The sequence below is a fragment of the Polyergus mexicanus genome, unplaced genomic scaffold, assembly GCF_030449975.1.
Source record: "Polyergus mexicanus isolate NDT 795.1 unplaced genomic scaffold, iyPolMexi1.0 SCAF_5, whole genome shotgun sequence".
Classification (NCBI taxonomy): domain Eukaryota; kingdom Metazoa; phylum Arthropoda; class Insecta; order Hymenoptera; family Formicidae; genus Polyergus; species Polyergus mexicanus.
In genome coordinates, this window is record NW_027223325.1 from 282,420 (window position 1) to 298,114 (window position 15,695).

Genomic DNA, 15,695 nt, shown 5'->3' on the forward strand with positions numbered 1-15,695 from the left:
CTTTATGGAGAACAGAGCGTTAAATATTTCCCCTGAAAAATTTAAATAATTTCTTTATTACATATGATAAAATTTTTTCACGGAGAAAGATTATTTTGTATCTTCAAGCGAATAATATCCGAATGTCTAATTAAACATTAGTCATCTAATTAAAACTACGTGTAACTACGTTTAGAAATTAAAATGCGCCTAACGACATGTCCTAGAATCAAAGAGCAAAAGCGATCTCTACTTTTGCCCGTGACGGATGATTAGCATCGTTGCCCAGCAGCTCGTAACCCCGGCCAATCCGGGGGGTTAAAATCCAGCTAGGGCACGCCGATTGCGACGTGCCATCGAGAGGATCGGGGCCATCGGGGCCATCGGGGCCATCGGGGCCATCGGGGCGACGAGAGGCGTGGCCGCGCGAATCGGCCAGAGATCGTGCTCTGTGCAGACTCCAGCACCGGGCACCGGGGTCCACAGCAACGATGCGAAAACCGTCGTTTCCCCCCTTCATCTCTTCTCTTCCGCTCGTTTTACCGGTATCGTCGTGGTATAGACAAGCTCCTCCCCGGGTCTCGTCGCGGCTGTCGTAAAAACGCGCCTCCTGCGCGCCTCGTGACGGCGGGGAACGACTGGAGGAATGAGGGGGGATGGAACGATGGGAAGGGCGCATCGTAAAAACCCATCTTCCCTCGTGCCCCTTCCTTTCTCCCTCTGCGACCTCCCTTAGCCGCCGCACCGTGCAACCCCTGCGAAATATACGCCTGCCTCTTTACCTACCTACACGCGGAGAAACCGACATTTTTACAGGGTGGTACCCAAAATCCTCAGCATGTGGTTCCGTATAAAATTCACGTCTTACCCCCTAGAATCTTCTTTCTCACTCTTCGCTCCTTTCGCCCCTTTCGAGGCACGCATGCCTCAGTATTTCGATGTTGAAGGGTCGTCACGCGACGAGGGGTAATACAAGAAAATCGTGATGGAAAATGTTCACTTGGATAATCCTCATGTCTTTGGGATATAATGCGCCAAGAAGTGATAAAAAGTTTTAAAACCGCAATAATTTTTAAATATAGATAAAAGAATGTTTCTCATTAATATATATAATATATTATATATATATATATATATATATATATATATATATATATATATATATATATAATCAAAATATTAAAAAAGACTGAAAACTTTTCCATCTTTTAAAAATATATGTATAGTATAGCGTTGCATACAGATGTTGTATACATCCGATAGTACTGTTGGAACAAAATTCCAAAGTATTATTATAAATTATTGATACAAAATTGTGATAAAGCGTATTCTTTTACCGATCGCTTTCAATTCAGATTATTAACATTTTCATACATTATCACTGAACAAAAAAGTGACTTTAAACTCCAAAAATATCTATCGCAAAATTTTTTATCAACGGTTATCTCTTTCTTTCTTTCTCTCTTTTCCTTCTCTTCCTTCATTCTCTAAATTCGCAATAACATTAAATTGAATATAGGATCGCTCTCTCGAAACATAAAATTCTCGAAATCTCGATTATCTCTTAAAAATATTTCCCTCCCCCTTTTCTCAACTCTTTCCTTTAAGCATCCTTCGTCGCTTCTCGCTACTGCGGACTGTTCTTTTTCCTCCTTCGTCGACATCACTGCGATTCTTTTTGCCGCCACCCTCTGCTCTCCTCTTTTATTTTCGCCCTCCATCCTTTTTCCTCCCGTTCATTCAGAGTATGTTTTCTCTTCTCTGTGCCTCTCCTCGCTCTCTTCCCCACTCCCATAGTCTTTCTTCGGATCGGTAGGAAAAGCGCGCGAGAGAGATTTTTATTTTTGCACGTAGAAAAAGCAAGGCGGAAAGGGAGGTTTTGCCGGCAGACCGTTACTGCGAGGCGGACGTTTTTTGCGATAGCTCCGTAATCCGTGAAAGGGTGAGAGAGCGCCGGTAGAAACCAAAGGCGTCGCGACGCTGGCTCGCTCGGTTATTCGAGATTTGCATAGAGCGATGCCGATTGCGCCTGCATTACAAGCGAATGTACCGTTAATTCTTAAACGACTTCACTTTTTCTCTTTAAAGGAGATTGATCCATCATTCGTACAATACCGATAATTTTACACGAAAGAAATATAGAGAATATAAAATAGAATTGCCTTATATACAAAGTGTTTTCGAGAATAAAAATATCATTTTTATATGCATCCATACGTACATATATGTAATATATTGTATTATGAAATATTATTTCATCATATATTCACACACATAGTACAGAAATTCACAACTCTGGAATATCTTGAAATGATCTCTCTATGATCTTAATTATTTTTACTCTATGCGTAAAAAATATTAATTCTTTCTTATTCAGAAATATCAAAAAGTGTTATAAAGAGATTAATATGCGCCATATCTTTGGTCGGTTCTAATTATAATAAAGTTTCCTATCTCTCTCTTTAAATGTAAAAATTAAAATCAAAATTATTATCCAAAATATATAATGCTAAATATGCGATATGAATACGAGCCTTAGAACATATCTCCGCATCGTGCGAGAGAAGAAAAAAAAAGTTAGCGGAACGTGCTTAACGAAGGAACGTAGTTCCTTGGTTGGAAAATATGCAAATTTGCAGGAGGAGCCTGAGAAACACTTGGAAAGGGTCGCACGATGGACAATTTTTTGACCAAAGCATCCTAATGCTAATAGCAGAAAAACCGACAAAAAACGAAGGGGATAGGCAACCGGTGAACATTACTATGCGTGAGATTCTCGACTGAAATGTCGTAGATGATCGCAGCTGTTTCATTTCTCGCAAAAGTCAGGCGAGATCAAAATATCGTAATAATAATCTTATTTCGAGATGCAAAAATGTTTTTTCAATACACATAGTTCTGATTGAAAATACGAAACGATTTTAACAAATTATCGTAAAACAATGTACATAATTAACAATCGCGAATTAAAAGATGCTGGCTTAATATAAGACGATATAATAAATCTTAATATAGTTATTAGAATTATTATTATTAATTATCAATTTTTGATTAATTAAAAGGCATGGTAAATATAAGATGTTATTTTTTTCCAAAAGATTTCTGAAATATATTTCTAGAAATAATTAATCATCTTATCATATCATTCTAAACAAGAAATATATTTTGTAATTATCATATATATTTTATAATTATCAAAGAGTTAGGATCTTTTCATTATAAGAAAAAGATTGTAGTTTTTTTTTCTCTAGAAAATATATTTGAGAATCGTACTTACAATAATGTTCTTTATGTGCGTTATGCTATGTTTGATAACGTGCTCTCTTAGAATACTGTTAGGATGTGTTTAGAAATCCTGAGCTAAAATAGTGTTTAATTAATCAATCAGGACAAAGGTATCTTTGCTCCTAGGTCCTGATTAGTCAATTAAATGTTACTCGGAACGCATTTTTATAAGAAGCGACCAATTATTTCAAATCGTATATTAATTTAATTAGGATGGTAACGCTCATCATTGATCGCATGTGCCGCAATCGGTGTCCCACTTATCGTTATTATGTTAATTTACTTCGTGAGATATAGAAGCAAGAATACTTTGGTATCTTAAATGCTTCTTTCATTTAATATGCGATATAATTGTAACTCTACAGATGATATCGCGTACCGATATTATATTTATTTCTGTAGGAAGACGCATTAAAAGATAATATGAATCTTGAAAATGGCAAGAATATACGTTAAAAGATAAATGTTATTCAATATGTCGATCGATAAATATTCATTTACATTCTGTTATGTAAAATTGCGTAATAAAATTTTTTAAGACGGAAAATGTATGTATATTATCTATATGTATACTCGTATAAAAATTAATACACACAATTATTATAAAAATATAAGTTATCAAAACGTAAAAATGTAATCTAGCGGCGCTTATCGTAATAAGAGCCAAATGACAAAGAGGTAATCAGTGTAATTGTAAAAATAAATGCACGTTTATGCTATTATTCTTATTGTTAGTATAGTAAATTCTTGTCTACTACACTAGTCTTGGCGTCTATAAAGAAAAAGAAAACAATTTTATCTTATATTTCAAAGGATATAAGCCTAAGAATGTTATCTATATCAACAGCAAATAAGTATGTAATGCATGTACATTATAAATAGTATACAATTTTAGCAATGTACAATACATATTAAAAACCTTTAATGAGAGTGTACACACACACACACACACGCACGCGCGCGCGCGTATCGTATATGTAAATATGTAAAAATAGAACCAATTAAACATTAAATAAAATCGAGCACACTATTGTCAATTACTGTAAATTTGTTATTTTATGTCTTGTCAGTCATTCACGAAAATAATTCATAAATATTTGATCAACAAATTACATTCTTCCAATTTCTCTTTTACTCATAAGAAAGAGAAAGAGAGAATACAAAGAGTCATATTCATTATGAAAAAACTTAAAAAAATTTGGATTAGAAATAAATAAGATTGAAAGAAACACATTACGTGAAAAATTCTTAAATTATGTCAATGATAAACATATATATCTTCAACTTATCTTAACACAAATAATTTTTAGGAACTTGTGTAGACTATATTCTTAAGTCCATTTTATAATTTTGCAAGCAATACATCTAATTATACGGCAGTTCATATTTACTAAGAGAAATTTACTTATTAAGAAATAATTCTTTAGTATCGTAACACTTTTTGATGATTTTGCGATACTATTGAACAAATACTCGCGTAGCTTTTATAGAATACAAAATGTACGCAATTAAATTAACAAGGAAAAATATGCATCAAACTCGGAAAAAGGATACTTACGTATATTTTCTTGCAAATTCCGTGTAAAGTACGAGAATATATACATATGAAAAGACTTTATACGTTCTTTTCCTCTTTCCATCTTCAACATTTTAATGGAAGCATCGAAGGCAGTGCGAAAATTTATACACAACCGTATTCGTACCATATCGGACTCCCGGTCTTTGGTTCCTTGTCAACGGGCGGTTCCGCGAGTACTTCATCCCGCGCTGCGTCCTTCATCGAATTACTGCTGACGTTTTTTGATTCATTTATGACCGCCGATACTTTATTATAAATCAAAAAGGGCCGTGACTCAACTTGCGTTTCCGATTTTGTATTCGTCTCCATCTGTACAGCGTCGTTTCCTTGCTCCTGAAAAGATTCGCTTAGCAACCTATCCGTCTGCAATAATTATCATTATTCAATAATTATTTTAACAAATACTGTATTCGATGCGACGGGTTTTATTGTTATTATTATTACTTACAGGTAAAGAAGCGGACGATGGTGGAGAGTCGTCATTATAATATACCGTTCTTCTGGTACCAGCTTGTCCAAGCGCATCTGATCCGAAAACTCTACTCGGTCCTAAAATTGTATAAAGATGAGCTATATTATTGATATCATCTGATTAAAATCATTTAAATGAATATTTCTTTTGATAAATTATTTACCGGGTAAACGATAATCATCGGTACTCGCATCGGAATCATTCCAGCCTGTATCCGACTCGTATGTTTTACTATCCGATTGTTTGGGATCTTCAGTCCATGAGCGTCGATTCTAATAAACATTTACACTCTCTTTTAGATTAATCCATTTAAAAGTGATAATATGTGATATATATATTAAATAGCAAAATAAACCGACGAAAAATTTATAATGTGGAAGAGATTGCGCGAGGTCAACAAGTATATGAGAATAATATATAAATATAAACTTATATGTTATATATCATATAAAAATTTCTTTTAGGGAGAATTTGTGTACATACACAACTATTCAATAAATGAATAATTATTATAGTTACTTATAGTTACCTTATTAAGGAGCTCCGATCCAGCTTTCCTGACTCTACGAACTAAACTGGCCCCAAAACCTTTTCTATTAAAAATATACGTATAAATTATTATGAGAAAAAATTGTATCTTACACATAATTTAGAGAAAAGACACAGGTTATATAAAACTACTAAATATACTTTTTGGTAGTGCAACTGTTCAATTTTCTATAGTGCTCCATAATCTTGTCCTCCAACTTTTCTTTTTGCCTGTATAGATGATTAACCTTATCTCTGCAATACACATGTCAATATTTTTTAAACATATTGTAAAATAAAAAAATTAATTATTCAGTTAAATGAAAATATTTATAAACAATATGTAAAAAAATATGAAATATTTATTTTTATATAATATCAACTAAACCATTATACTAACGCAAACAATTTTTCTTCCATATGATAATGTTCTTTATCTTGAAGCGAATGTGTTAAAAGTTCGTGATATTGCGCAAATAATAAACTTATATGCTCCATTAAGGAGCGTCTATCATTATCCAATCCAGAATTCATTTCTAACAGCATCTAGGAAAGAATATACATTTGACATTTTTCATAAGACTAATCAATAAACTTGCTACATATACTCGCATTATATGTAATTATATTCGTACATCACATCGTTCATTAAGATTATTGACTTCTATTTTCAAATCCGAGCATTGTTCATCTTTGATACTAAGTTCGCCCTGCATTTCGGTTTGTTTTAGAGTCAAGCGATTCACTTCGATTTTATTCTTTCTGTGATCATCTTGCAAACTCCTATATTCTGCTTTTAATTTTTCACTTGCAGTGTATAGATTTCTGAAGTCATCCTAAAATATTCGTGCTATTACAGTCTATTGTACATTTATATCAATGAAACAAAGTATATATGCGAAAAATGGAATGTTTCAGACATTTGCAAATAAGTACCTTTAACTTGGAATGCTCTCCTCGCAGATTATTTAAACTCTTTGTATTATTAACTAAGGCCTCTCGTTCAGATTGCAATGTCTCATTTTTCGCTTCTAATCGCTCACAAGTCTCGCGCAACGTTCTACCTTCATTTTTTACATCTCTTAAATTCGATTTAAGGGCATCCCGTTCGCGACGTAAATTCTCATATTCATTATTTAGTTGTTCGTGCAATGATTGCAAAGTGTTCTGATCATGAAGTAGCGCGGAATATATATGCTGTTGCGTGCTGCGTTCTTTCAAAAGCTAAATATACACGATAATTACAAATAAAATTCGCATCAATATGTAGATTACAAGCGCAGTGCAAGAGTAAAATAAGACAAAAAAAAAAAAAAAAAAAAAACGGAATATACATACCTCTTCTTTCTCCGCGACAAGCTGCGAATTTGCCAATTGTAAAGCGGTATGTTGCGCGGTTAATGAATTAATTTGCGATTGTAATGTTGTCATGTGAACTTCAAGTTTCATGTTCTCAGACTGTAACTGCTCCATTGCCGTTTTAGACAGCGATAATTTTGTTTGCAATTGTTCCAGTTCTTGCTGAAAATGAATAATAAAGTATAATATAGTAAAGAACATATTATAATTTTTACATCTTTAGAATGTAAATATATACCTTTAAAGGTTCCATCATAGTTTCCAAAGCCTTATTAAAATCACTTTCTTTTTCGGTATTGGATGTTGATTCAGATGTCGTTTTCTCACTGTTCTCTGATATAAACGACTTTTTAATGTGATTAATTATTTCTGGTGTTTGGGCAATTCTACAACAAATTTACATATATATAATATGGAATGTAGCAAGATGAGAAAAAGAATCTCTTCTCGCATAAAATTTTATTTTAGCCACACCTTTCCAATATAGTTTCCAATGGTTGGGAAAACAATATACTATCGCTAAGGCCAAGTTTCTCTAGAACTGTATACAACTGTTGATTGCTAAGTTTTTCTGCTACAAGATTAGACTGAAGTATCTCTAAAGTTTCTCTATCAATTGCAGCTCGTGAATCGAGCTCTTTGCTAGATCGTTCAATTTCTTGCAACCTAAAATAATAATTGTTTCATAATATTTGCTGGATTAGATTAGATATTAATTATGACAATAATTTATTATACAAATGATAAATTTTTTTAAATGTACCTTGATATTTGTGTAAGATAATCCTGTAATTGCTGCTCAAGTTGCAAGATTTTTCTCTCCAAGACTTCTATCATATTTGTTGCTTTATCTAAAGCTACATCTTTCTCCTAAAATATTATTCAAAATTATATATGCTATATGTTGTATATACTATACTTATAATACAGCATATTTAGTTAATATTTACTTCAATCATTTCTCTGCATTTGTAAAGATCGCGTTGAGCTGCATCTTTTTCTTTTTCTATCGTTGTTAATCTCGATTCAAAATCAAGGCACCTGAATTTGATATCATTGGCATTATTCGCAGCGAGTTTCAACTTTTCAACTTTTTGATTCGTCATTTCCAATGTACGTTCCAATTCGTCATCGCGTCGTTGCACGCTCTCCAATAATAATTGAACACGTTGCTTTTCTTTCACTGCTACATCATAATTTTTTTCTAATTCCATCATTTTCGCATGATGAGTCTGAAGATGGCAAAGAGAAAGGCAAAATAATAATATAAGTCTATTATTATTGAGATAAAATGATTAGAAAAGTATAATTTGTTCCAACATACTTGGATTTCTTGTTGTTGTTTTTCAAAAGAAGTTCGTTGATTTTTAAGAGTGTTTTGAAGTTTTTTGTTTTCTTCTAACGCTTGCTTGCAGACCAATTCCAAATCGGTATTTTGTTGCACGAGTCTTTCTTTATTATCATTCAATGATTCAATCTTCAATGAAAGCTTCTTTATCTCTTTTTCCAACTCCAAAATACGAGATGAATTTTCGTAAAAGGAACTTTCTTTCAATGAATCGATCAAAGTGTTTAAACGACGATTTTCCAATTCTAATTTCAATGCTCGCGTCTGAGCATTACTCGTTAGTTGTTCAGACAGTCTATTATCATCGTGTACTAAATAAGTTAATCACATTTAGTCTTATTTATTAAAAATAACAATAATAATAACAGCAAGGTGTTTTGTTACTTTATAATATATATCAAGATGCAGAATTTGATAGATCACCTGGTTCTTCGGAATCACTAGATCCTGCTAATGCGGCCTCGCTAGCAGCAGCTTTTGTTAATTGATGCAATTGTGTATTTTCCTCAACAAGTTCTTGATATTTTTCTTTGTCAGCAGCACGTTCCTGAGAAAATTATTTTTAATTTGGTCTATAATTCCATGTGCTCCTTCTTAGATTTATAATATTGCAAAATTCTTGAAATTTCTTACCAATGCCATATCATTAAGTAACTGCTTATATTTAATGATTTCAGATTCGAGCTCCAATACTTTGTCTGCTCTATTTCGTGATAAGCTTAATTGTTCCTCGAGCATTTCTCTGGTCTCCATTAAAACTCTTAAATATGTATAATAAATGATTTGTAGCAATATTGTTCTACTTATTATATTATTGTTTAAAAATAAAAAATGTATTACCTATTGTCTTCACGTAACTCTTCTATCCGAGTTTTATAAAATTCAATATCTGTAAGTTTTTCTCTATATCGTGCTACTTCTATTTCTAAACGATCCGCTCTATCCGCTCTTTCAATCACAGCATCCAATTCATCCCTGTAGGATTTGGCAGTACGAGCTTCATGCATCAGTTCTTGGTGCTAAAATTATATATCTTATATATAAACTCCTCTCTATTATAAAAATATTACTAAATATACATTACCTCTTGTCTTAATTTTACAAGCAATGTTTTATTATGCTCCAATTCTTCCTTACATTCGAGTAAAGCTTCCGTTTTTTCCTCCCTGCAAAATTATTATCCAAGTATTGAAAAAGTTACAATATGGAACATCTAATAAAGTTATAAATTGGCGGGATGACTCGTGCAAAAATATTAAACAAATTTCCTTAATTTTGTTGTAAAAGTAAATGGTATAAATATAACTATGGTATACTTTATTTATAAAACAAATTATTTTTATAAATTATTATTATAATTACATATAACAAGAATATTACTTAATCAATAGATACGTATAATTTGGTTACATCAATGCACAATCAAATAACGATTCATATACTTTTGTATTGAAAATTATCTATTTTGAAAGAAACATTCAATGTGAAAAAAACACTCATTCTACATCTTTTTGTACATTTTTCACGAGAAATTATTTTTTTGTCAATTGTATCACAATTTATTAAATTAGCTGCAGAAAAAAAACTTTGAAAGACACACATACAATTCTTGGCGCTGTTTCCGAACTTTAGATTTCCAATCGGCCAATTCAACCGCATAATGATGATTATCTTCTCTTTCTGCTTTAGTGACAGGATGAGATTGTTGTATCTTACTCATTTCCTCAGATTCTGCACTGATGGAGGAATCATTTCGTTCAACGCTATCATCTAGCGCCGCATCTCTCCATTTCTGTTTTTGTGTTGTATGTAATGTTGTATAAACAATTAGACAGATGCTTTCTTAAAAACATGAATAAAAAAGTCATTCGTTACAAGCAATTATAAAATTGAGACAATAATATACCTCTCGATATAAATCCAATTCTTGGATCCATTTTTTGATTTGGGTAAATAGAAAACCCATGTTTGCATTTTCCATGGCATCTTGCGTAATGACTATATCTTGATAATCCGTCACCTATACATAACAAATCTTTATGTTATTAAGTAAATTTTATTAAAAATACTTTATTACCGATATTTTGGATACAGCACCTGTTTAATGCACTCTACTATCGCAAGTTGTGTATCAACATGTAATGTTTTTATGTTAGTAATAAACTTCTCCTTATTTGGACATTGGACAGCACATCCAAGAAGTAGCAATAGCAATAATTTCATATCTGCTATATACAATTCCGGTTCCTTTCCTAAATTTGTGATATCGGGTAATTTTAAAATTAAGTGATCCAACTCCTCTTCGTAAAATTGCTTCATATTTTGTACTATAGTCTTCAAGTTTTTCGTACGAACAACAGGATTGCCATTAGAAGGCACTACTTCGTCGTGCAGTGGTTCTGGATTGCTATAAATATAATACAAACAGATTTTGTCTTTCTTGAAAATCATACCATTTTAATATCTTGATGTATCGCAAGTGTACGTGCTATGTAAGCCAAACTGACACTTCAATCTTTTTATCGTACACTTACATTTGCAGGAAGACATTATGCAACAAAATACCGTCCACTAAATCTTCATAATTAACATTGGGATTTTCCAGGCAGCTAACAAACTATTGAAACAAAAATGTGCAATCAACATGTCATGTAATTTAATCGATATTTAAATATACAATCTGATTGTATTTTCTGATCGAATTTATCCAAATATCTGAAATATCTTTTCAAGAAATCTTTTCAAGACTTACCCAAGTAACTAAGGGTCCGGTCAATAAGTCGTCAATCTCCAAGGAAGCCATCTTCATATTTCGTACAGAATAATCGTACGGTTATCATTTGGGGATTTCGTTGATATTTTTTTCCTCAGAAGCACCGTCATGAAGAAATCGGAGCTGTCGATGAATCGTCGAGCAATTCCTCGCAACGTTTCTCACCACTCTGTAAATTCGTTACGCGATTCCCTTTCGCAATGTTACGATCCTGCCGCTGTCGAAATAATTGCTCAGGATTTATTAATCGTTCACGAAGGAGACATGCGAGTGTGTGTTTGGTTGAAGTCATAAGCGGCACAATGACAGCGGCGGCGAACAACCGCGATCAGCTGGGGATCATCGCTTCAATTTTGTCACGTTCGCGCAGAAGGAACGCATCTCGTATATTGTATAAATATGTACTTTTTCAAACGAGCCGACGCTTTACTCCGTTACAAACGAATAATACGCCGATACGAGACAAAAATCTTGGCGATTCTGACAGTTGATCGTTTTCACAACAAAGCACAATATCGCGAATGAGTAGGATGAATATCGCGCAAACTCCTATCTCCGATCGATCGACTAAGTTGTGTTCTAAAAATCGCTTCTTCGAGCAGAATAGCGTTCGATCGATTGTCCAATCAGGACAAAGAAATTTTAAATCCTTTTGTTTTGATTGGTCAAATTTCTATTACGGCTCATTCTTTCGCGTTTTTTATGGCTGCGGTCGGGAAGACGCTAGAGATATTTCGAAGCGTTTCATTGACCAATCAGGACAAAAAGAGTAAAAATTTCTTTATTCTGATTGGTTAATATAATGCTTCGAAGTATCTCTAGCGTCTTCTCGATCACTTTATATCACACGTAACGATTGGCGTTTTGAAAATTGCGTTTTCGAACGCGGTCAATTATATATATAAAAAAAAAAGAGGAATAACAATTTAAATTTTCAGTTTTGTTTCCCGCTATACTATCAGATATAAGAATATCACTTTTATCGCCTATAAAATATAAGGACTTCTTGCACATTTTGTTTATTGCGGCAAGATTATTCGAGCAATATGGATAATGACAATTTACTAATGCCGTAAGTGTGTGTTTACATGTTTTAAAATAAGTAAGATATTTGAAATAAAAGTAAACCGAAACATCTCATATATATATATATATATATCTTTATCTTTGCCACTCGTAATTTGCATAGACACAAATTGCATTCTATCACAATTTGCAGTTGTAGATGCTATAAGCTTTTAGCAAGTTTTCCAAACGAAATTGCTAAAAAATTGGGTTAGATTAGCTCTTTTTATTTTTATCTTTAGAGATCCTACGTCTTTCTTCTGGAAGCAAAATAGAATAAAGACATTCAACAATTGGCCTTTTAAAACAACTGACAAGTGTAATGCCAAAAGCATGGTTGCTGCTGGATTTTATGTTATCGGAAACATTAATGAGCCTGATTTAGTTGAATGTTTTATTTGTGGCAAACAACTCGATGGCTGGGAAGCGTACGATGATCCATGGTCAGTTGTACACAATAAAATAATTACTTTATCATTTTCATTATATATTATTTCTTTTTGTAATAAGCATTTTGAAATTCTATTTTAATTTGCAGGGATGAACATGTGAAACATCAATCAGATTGCTCATTTGTACAATTGAATAAGCAGGACGAGAAAGAATGGACGGTACATGAAATGTATGATTTATATAAAAAGTATCAAATAAAAAAATATGTAAGTACAATTGTGTATGTGTACATACGAGTTGTGTATTAGCTTCAGTTATCAATTTATTTAATTTGCTTTATATTTAATAGTAATGTTATATATAAATTATTTTTGCAGATGAATGAATTAGATAAAAAAATTACCACATTAAAAAATGAAGCTGCAACATCAAAAAGTGACCTATTATCTGCATATAAAGTATTGCAAAAAAATAAAAAAAGCATCGATTAACTAATAACTGATTATACTAATCTTATACATGATATGATAAAAATATCTTTTCTCTTTTACATATCCCTGTTTCCAAAGTTTCTAATAACTGTTCAAATATATTTTGTAATACTTTAAAAAAAAAAATATATATATATATATAGGAGATCTTACTTATCGAGCGATTCGCTATCTATAGATTTTTTGATCAATTTAGATTTTTTTCTTAACAAAAGTATGGAGGAATTGATGATATTTCTAAGTGATGGTGATTGGAAAAGTTCTTTTTCTAATTTTTATCAGAAAAATGTGAGAATATTTATAACATACATAGCAAGAAAACTTAAAAGAAAATGTATTCTGTTAAACGTTTGATATAAGTGCACTCTCTTTGATAGATGTGAAAGATATTTGAAAGATGTTTAAAATATAATAAATAATTTGACAACTCTTGCAAAACTCTTGCAAAGGTTGGCTTTACTAAGGAAAAATTGACTCCAGATTATTTCAAATAGTCAAGAAATTTATAGGAAATTAAATATGAAACACCCTATATATAGAGTGCATTGTTCTATTTTTACACGCATACTTTGCTGTTGCAATACTTATATAATGCCGGTTGATCAAAAACGCATTAACGGACCAGAAGCTTCTGTTCCGTATAATATTTATATTCATTCCGAAGTGAAGGACAAGGGGATACAACCTAACGCTTCGAAAAGGCACGATGGACGATCAAACAACGAGCTTAGAAATATATGTAAGGTTATGCGATTAAAGTTATAATTAGAACATATCCACAAGTTGAATTTTCTGATGTCTTAAGAGAATATTTAAAAAAAAAATTTTTTTTTATCAGTTTTAAAAACAGGTATAATTAGTCAGGCTAAAGGTTCTGCGTACATCGAATTGGGAAATACCAAAGTCATATGTTCAGTATTCGATCCTAGAGAGTTGCCCAATAAAACTGGTTATTGCGTGCAAGGGGAACTGTTTTGTGAATTCAAATTCGCACCCTTTTCTCATCACAAACGGAAACTGCATCAGCAAGACGCCGAAGAGAAAGAGTACAGTTTGATATTGCAAAGAGCTCTGGAACCAGCAGTGTGTTTGGTATGTATTTTTTAGTGTCTTCAAAAATTTTCAAACACTTTAACTTACTGTACGATTTGAAAATTCGTTTATAATTACTCACTGTTATGCGTCTCTACTTCAGCAAGAGTTTCCCAATTTCCAAGTTGATGTATACGCAACAGTTCTCGACAATGGCGGTTCTGCGTTGGCTGCAGCGATAATGGCAGCTAGTTTAGCTTTAGCAAACGCCGGTGTGCCAATGTTTGGTCTAGTCACTGCGTCCACTGTTGTGAGTAGATTATCGCATGTTAAATTTTAACAAATTTATGGTAACTTTCGACTAGAAATTTCTCATTGCTCGATAGGGCATATACGGTAATACGTATTTAGTGGATCCAACAGACGCGGAAGAATCCTTTTGTTGTACAAAATCTGTACCAGGCACAACTCATGATCATGGGATTATAATACAAGCTGCTCTTCCGCAACATGGCCAAATTTCTGAAATGTTTGTAGTGGGAAGCGTCGATACAGATACTATTGTACATTCCATGGATCTTTTGAGCGAAGCTCATAAGGACATATGTCCCTTGTTGGAACAATGTCTTGTAAAGACTGTATTCAAAACATTTCGTCCATGTATTAAAAAAACAGATACCAAATAAAGAAGATATATAGTATTTAAATTGCCATGAAATTGTTTCCTATTTAACTATATATACATATATATATATATAAGCATTTGTTCATTCTTATATATTTTTTTTATCTAAATATAGAAAATGCAACTAAGATACATATTTTTAAATAATACATTATTATATTAAGCGGAAAGAAAAGATCTATAAAAGAAAATTAAAATTTGTCAAATTTGTTTTACTTCTGCTATTATTAGAGAATGCTATTGGAAAAACAAGTTTTCAAGTACACATATTTTATATATTTCTAGGATATAAAATATCAATTTATATCTTTTGTAACATTTTTATCAGTTGTGAAGTAATATGCGATTAGTATAAGTTTCTGCGAATGAGACATTGGACGAACGCGCGATAAGCGATTGACCCGTGACACTCGTGACACCGGTTGCGTTACGATATTCATTGTCGATACTGAAAATCTATAGTTTACGTCACGTACACTATAGATTTTCGATATTGGCAATGAATATCGGAATGCACCTATCTTGCATTCGTAATTCTTTATTTACATCTCTTTATCCTCGACGGTTCGAATAACCCCGGGGGGGAGGGACTCTTCATGTTTTCGACAGAAAAGAAGAAAAAAAAAAAGACAGATAGAGAAGAAAGCGAACGCATTGGTGTCACGACGTCACGAGTCCACACGAAACGACGAGACCATGAGTCGTC

The 15,695-nt window shown here is 32.6% G+C and overlaps 3 protein-coding genes across 6 annotated transcripts; 2 read left to right on the top strand and 1 right to left on the bottom strand.

The window, feature by feature from the left end:
• Positions 1-3,048: 3,048 nt before the first annotated feature.
• Girdin (protein girdin) lies at positions 3,049-11,835 on the bottom strand. Of its 4 annotated transcripts, XR_011446943.1 has the most exons (24): positions 11,303-11,835; positions 11,085-11,167; positions 10,648-10,957; positions 10,457-10,570; positions 10,155-10,342; positions 9,635-9,716; positions 9,391-9,569; positions 9,184-9,310; positions 8,974-9,097; positions 8,527-8,861; positions 8,153-8,434; positions 7,966-8,072; positions 7,677-7,868; positions 7,441-7,588; positions 7,182-7,364; positions 6,780-7,067; positions 6,479-6,679; positions 6,244-6,389; positions 6,006-6,098; positions 5,845-5,908; positions 5,479-5,587; positions 5,292-5,392; positions 4,823-5,206; positions 3,049-4,036 (listed from the first exon to the last, which is right to left on the bottom strand). XR_011446943.1 is itself a non-coding variant. In XM_070295850.1 (23 exons), exons 1-23 carry the CDS (start codon positions 11,357-11,359, stop codon positions 4,946-4,948), a joined length of 3,744 nt encoding a protein of 1,247 aa, XP_070151951.1. In that variant the 5' UTR covers positions 11,360-11,835; the 3' UTR covers positions 3,049-4,945. The 4 variants fall into 4 exon arrangements, 3 of the variants coding, with proteins under 3 accessions (XP_070151951.1, XP_070151950.1, XP_070151952.1); XM_070295850.1 differs by having other exon boundaries at positions 3,049-5,176; XM_070295849.1 differs by having other exon boundaries at positions 3,049-5,206.
• A 422-nt stretch (positions 11,836-12,257) lies between these two features.
• Det (baculoviral IAP repeat containing deterin) lies at positions 12,258-13,347 on the top strand. The gene is made up of 4 exons (XM_070296177.1): positions 12,258-12,395; positions 12,631-12,831; positions 12,927-13,047; positions 13,159-13,347. Exons 1-4 carry the CDS (start codon positions 12,370-12,372, stop codon positions 13,270-13,272), a joined length of 462 nt encoding a protein of 153 aa, XP_070152278.1. The 5' UTR covers positions 12,258-12,369; the 3' UTR covers positions 13,273-13,347.
• A 329-nt stretch (positions 13,348-13,676) lies between these two features.
• On the top strand, positions 13,677-14,995 carry LOC138933160 (exosome complex component MTR3). The gene is made up of 4 exons (XM_070295703.1): positions 13,677-14,011; positions 14,111-14,364; positions 14,468-14,614; positions 14,691-14,995. The coding sequence occupies exons 1-4, from the start codon at positions 13,792-13,794 to the stop codon at positions 14,988-14,990; spliced, it is 921 nt and encodes a 306-aa protein (XP_070151804.1). The 5' UTR covers positions 13,677-13,791; the 3' UTR covers positions 14,991-14,995.
• Positions 14,996-15,695: the final 700 nt, after the last annotated feature.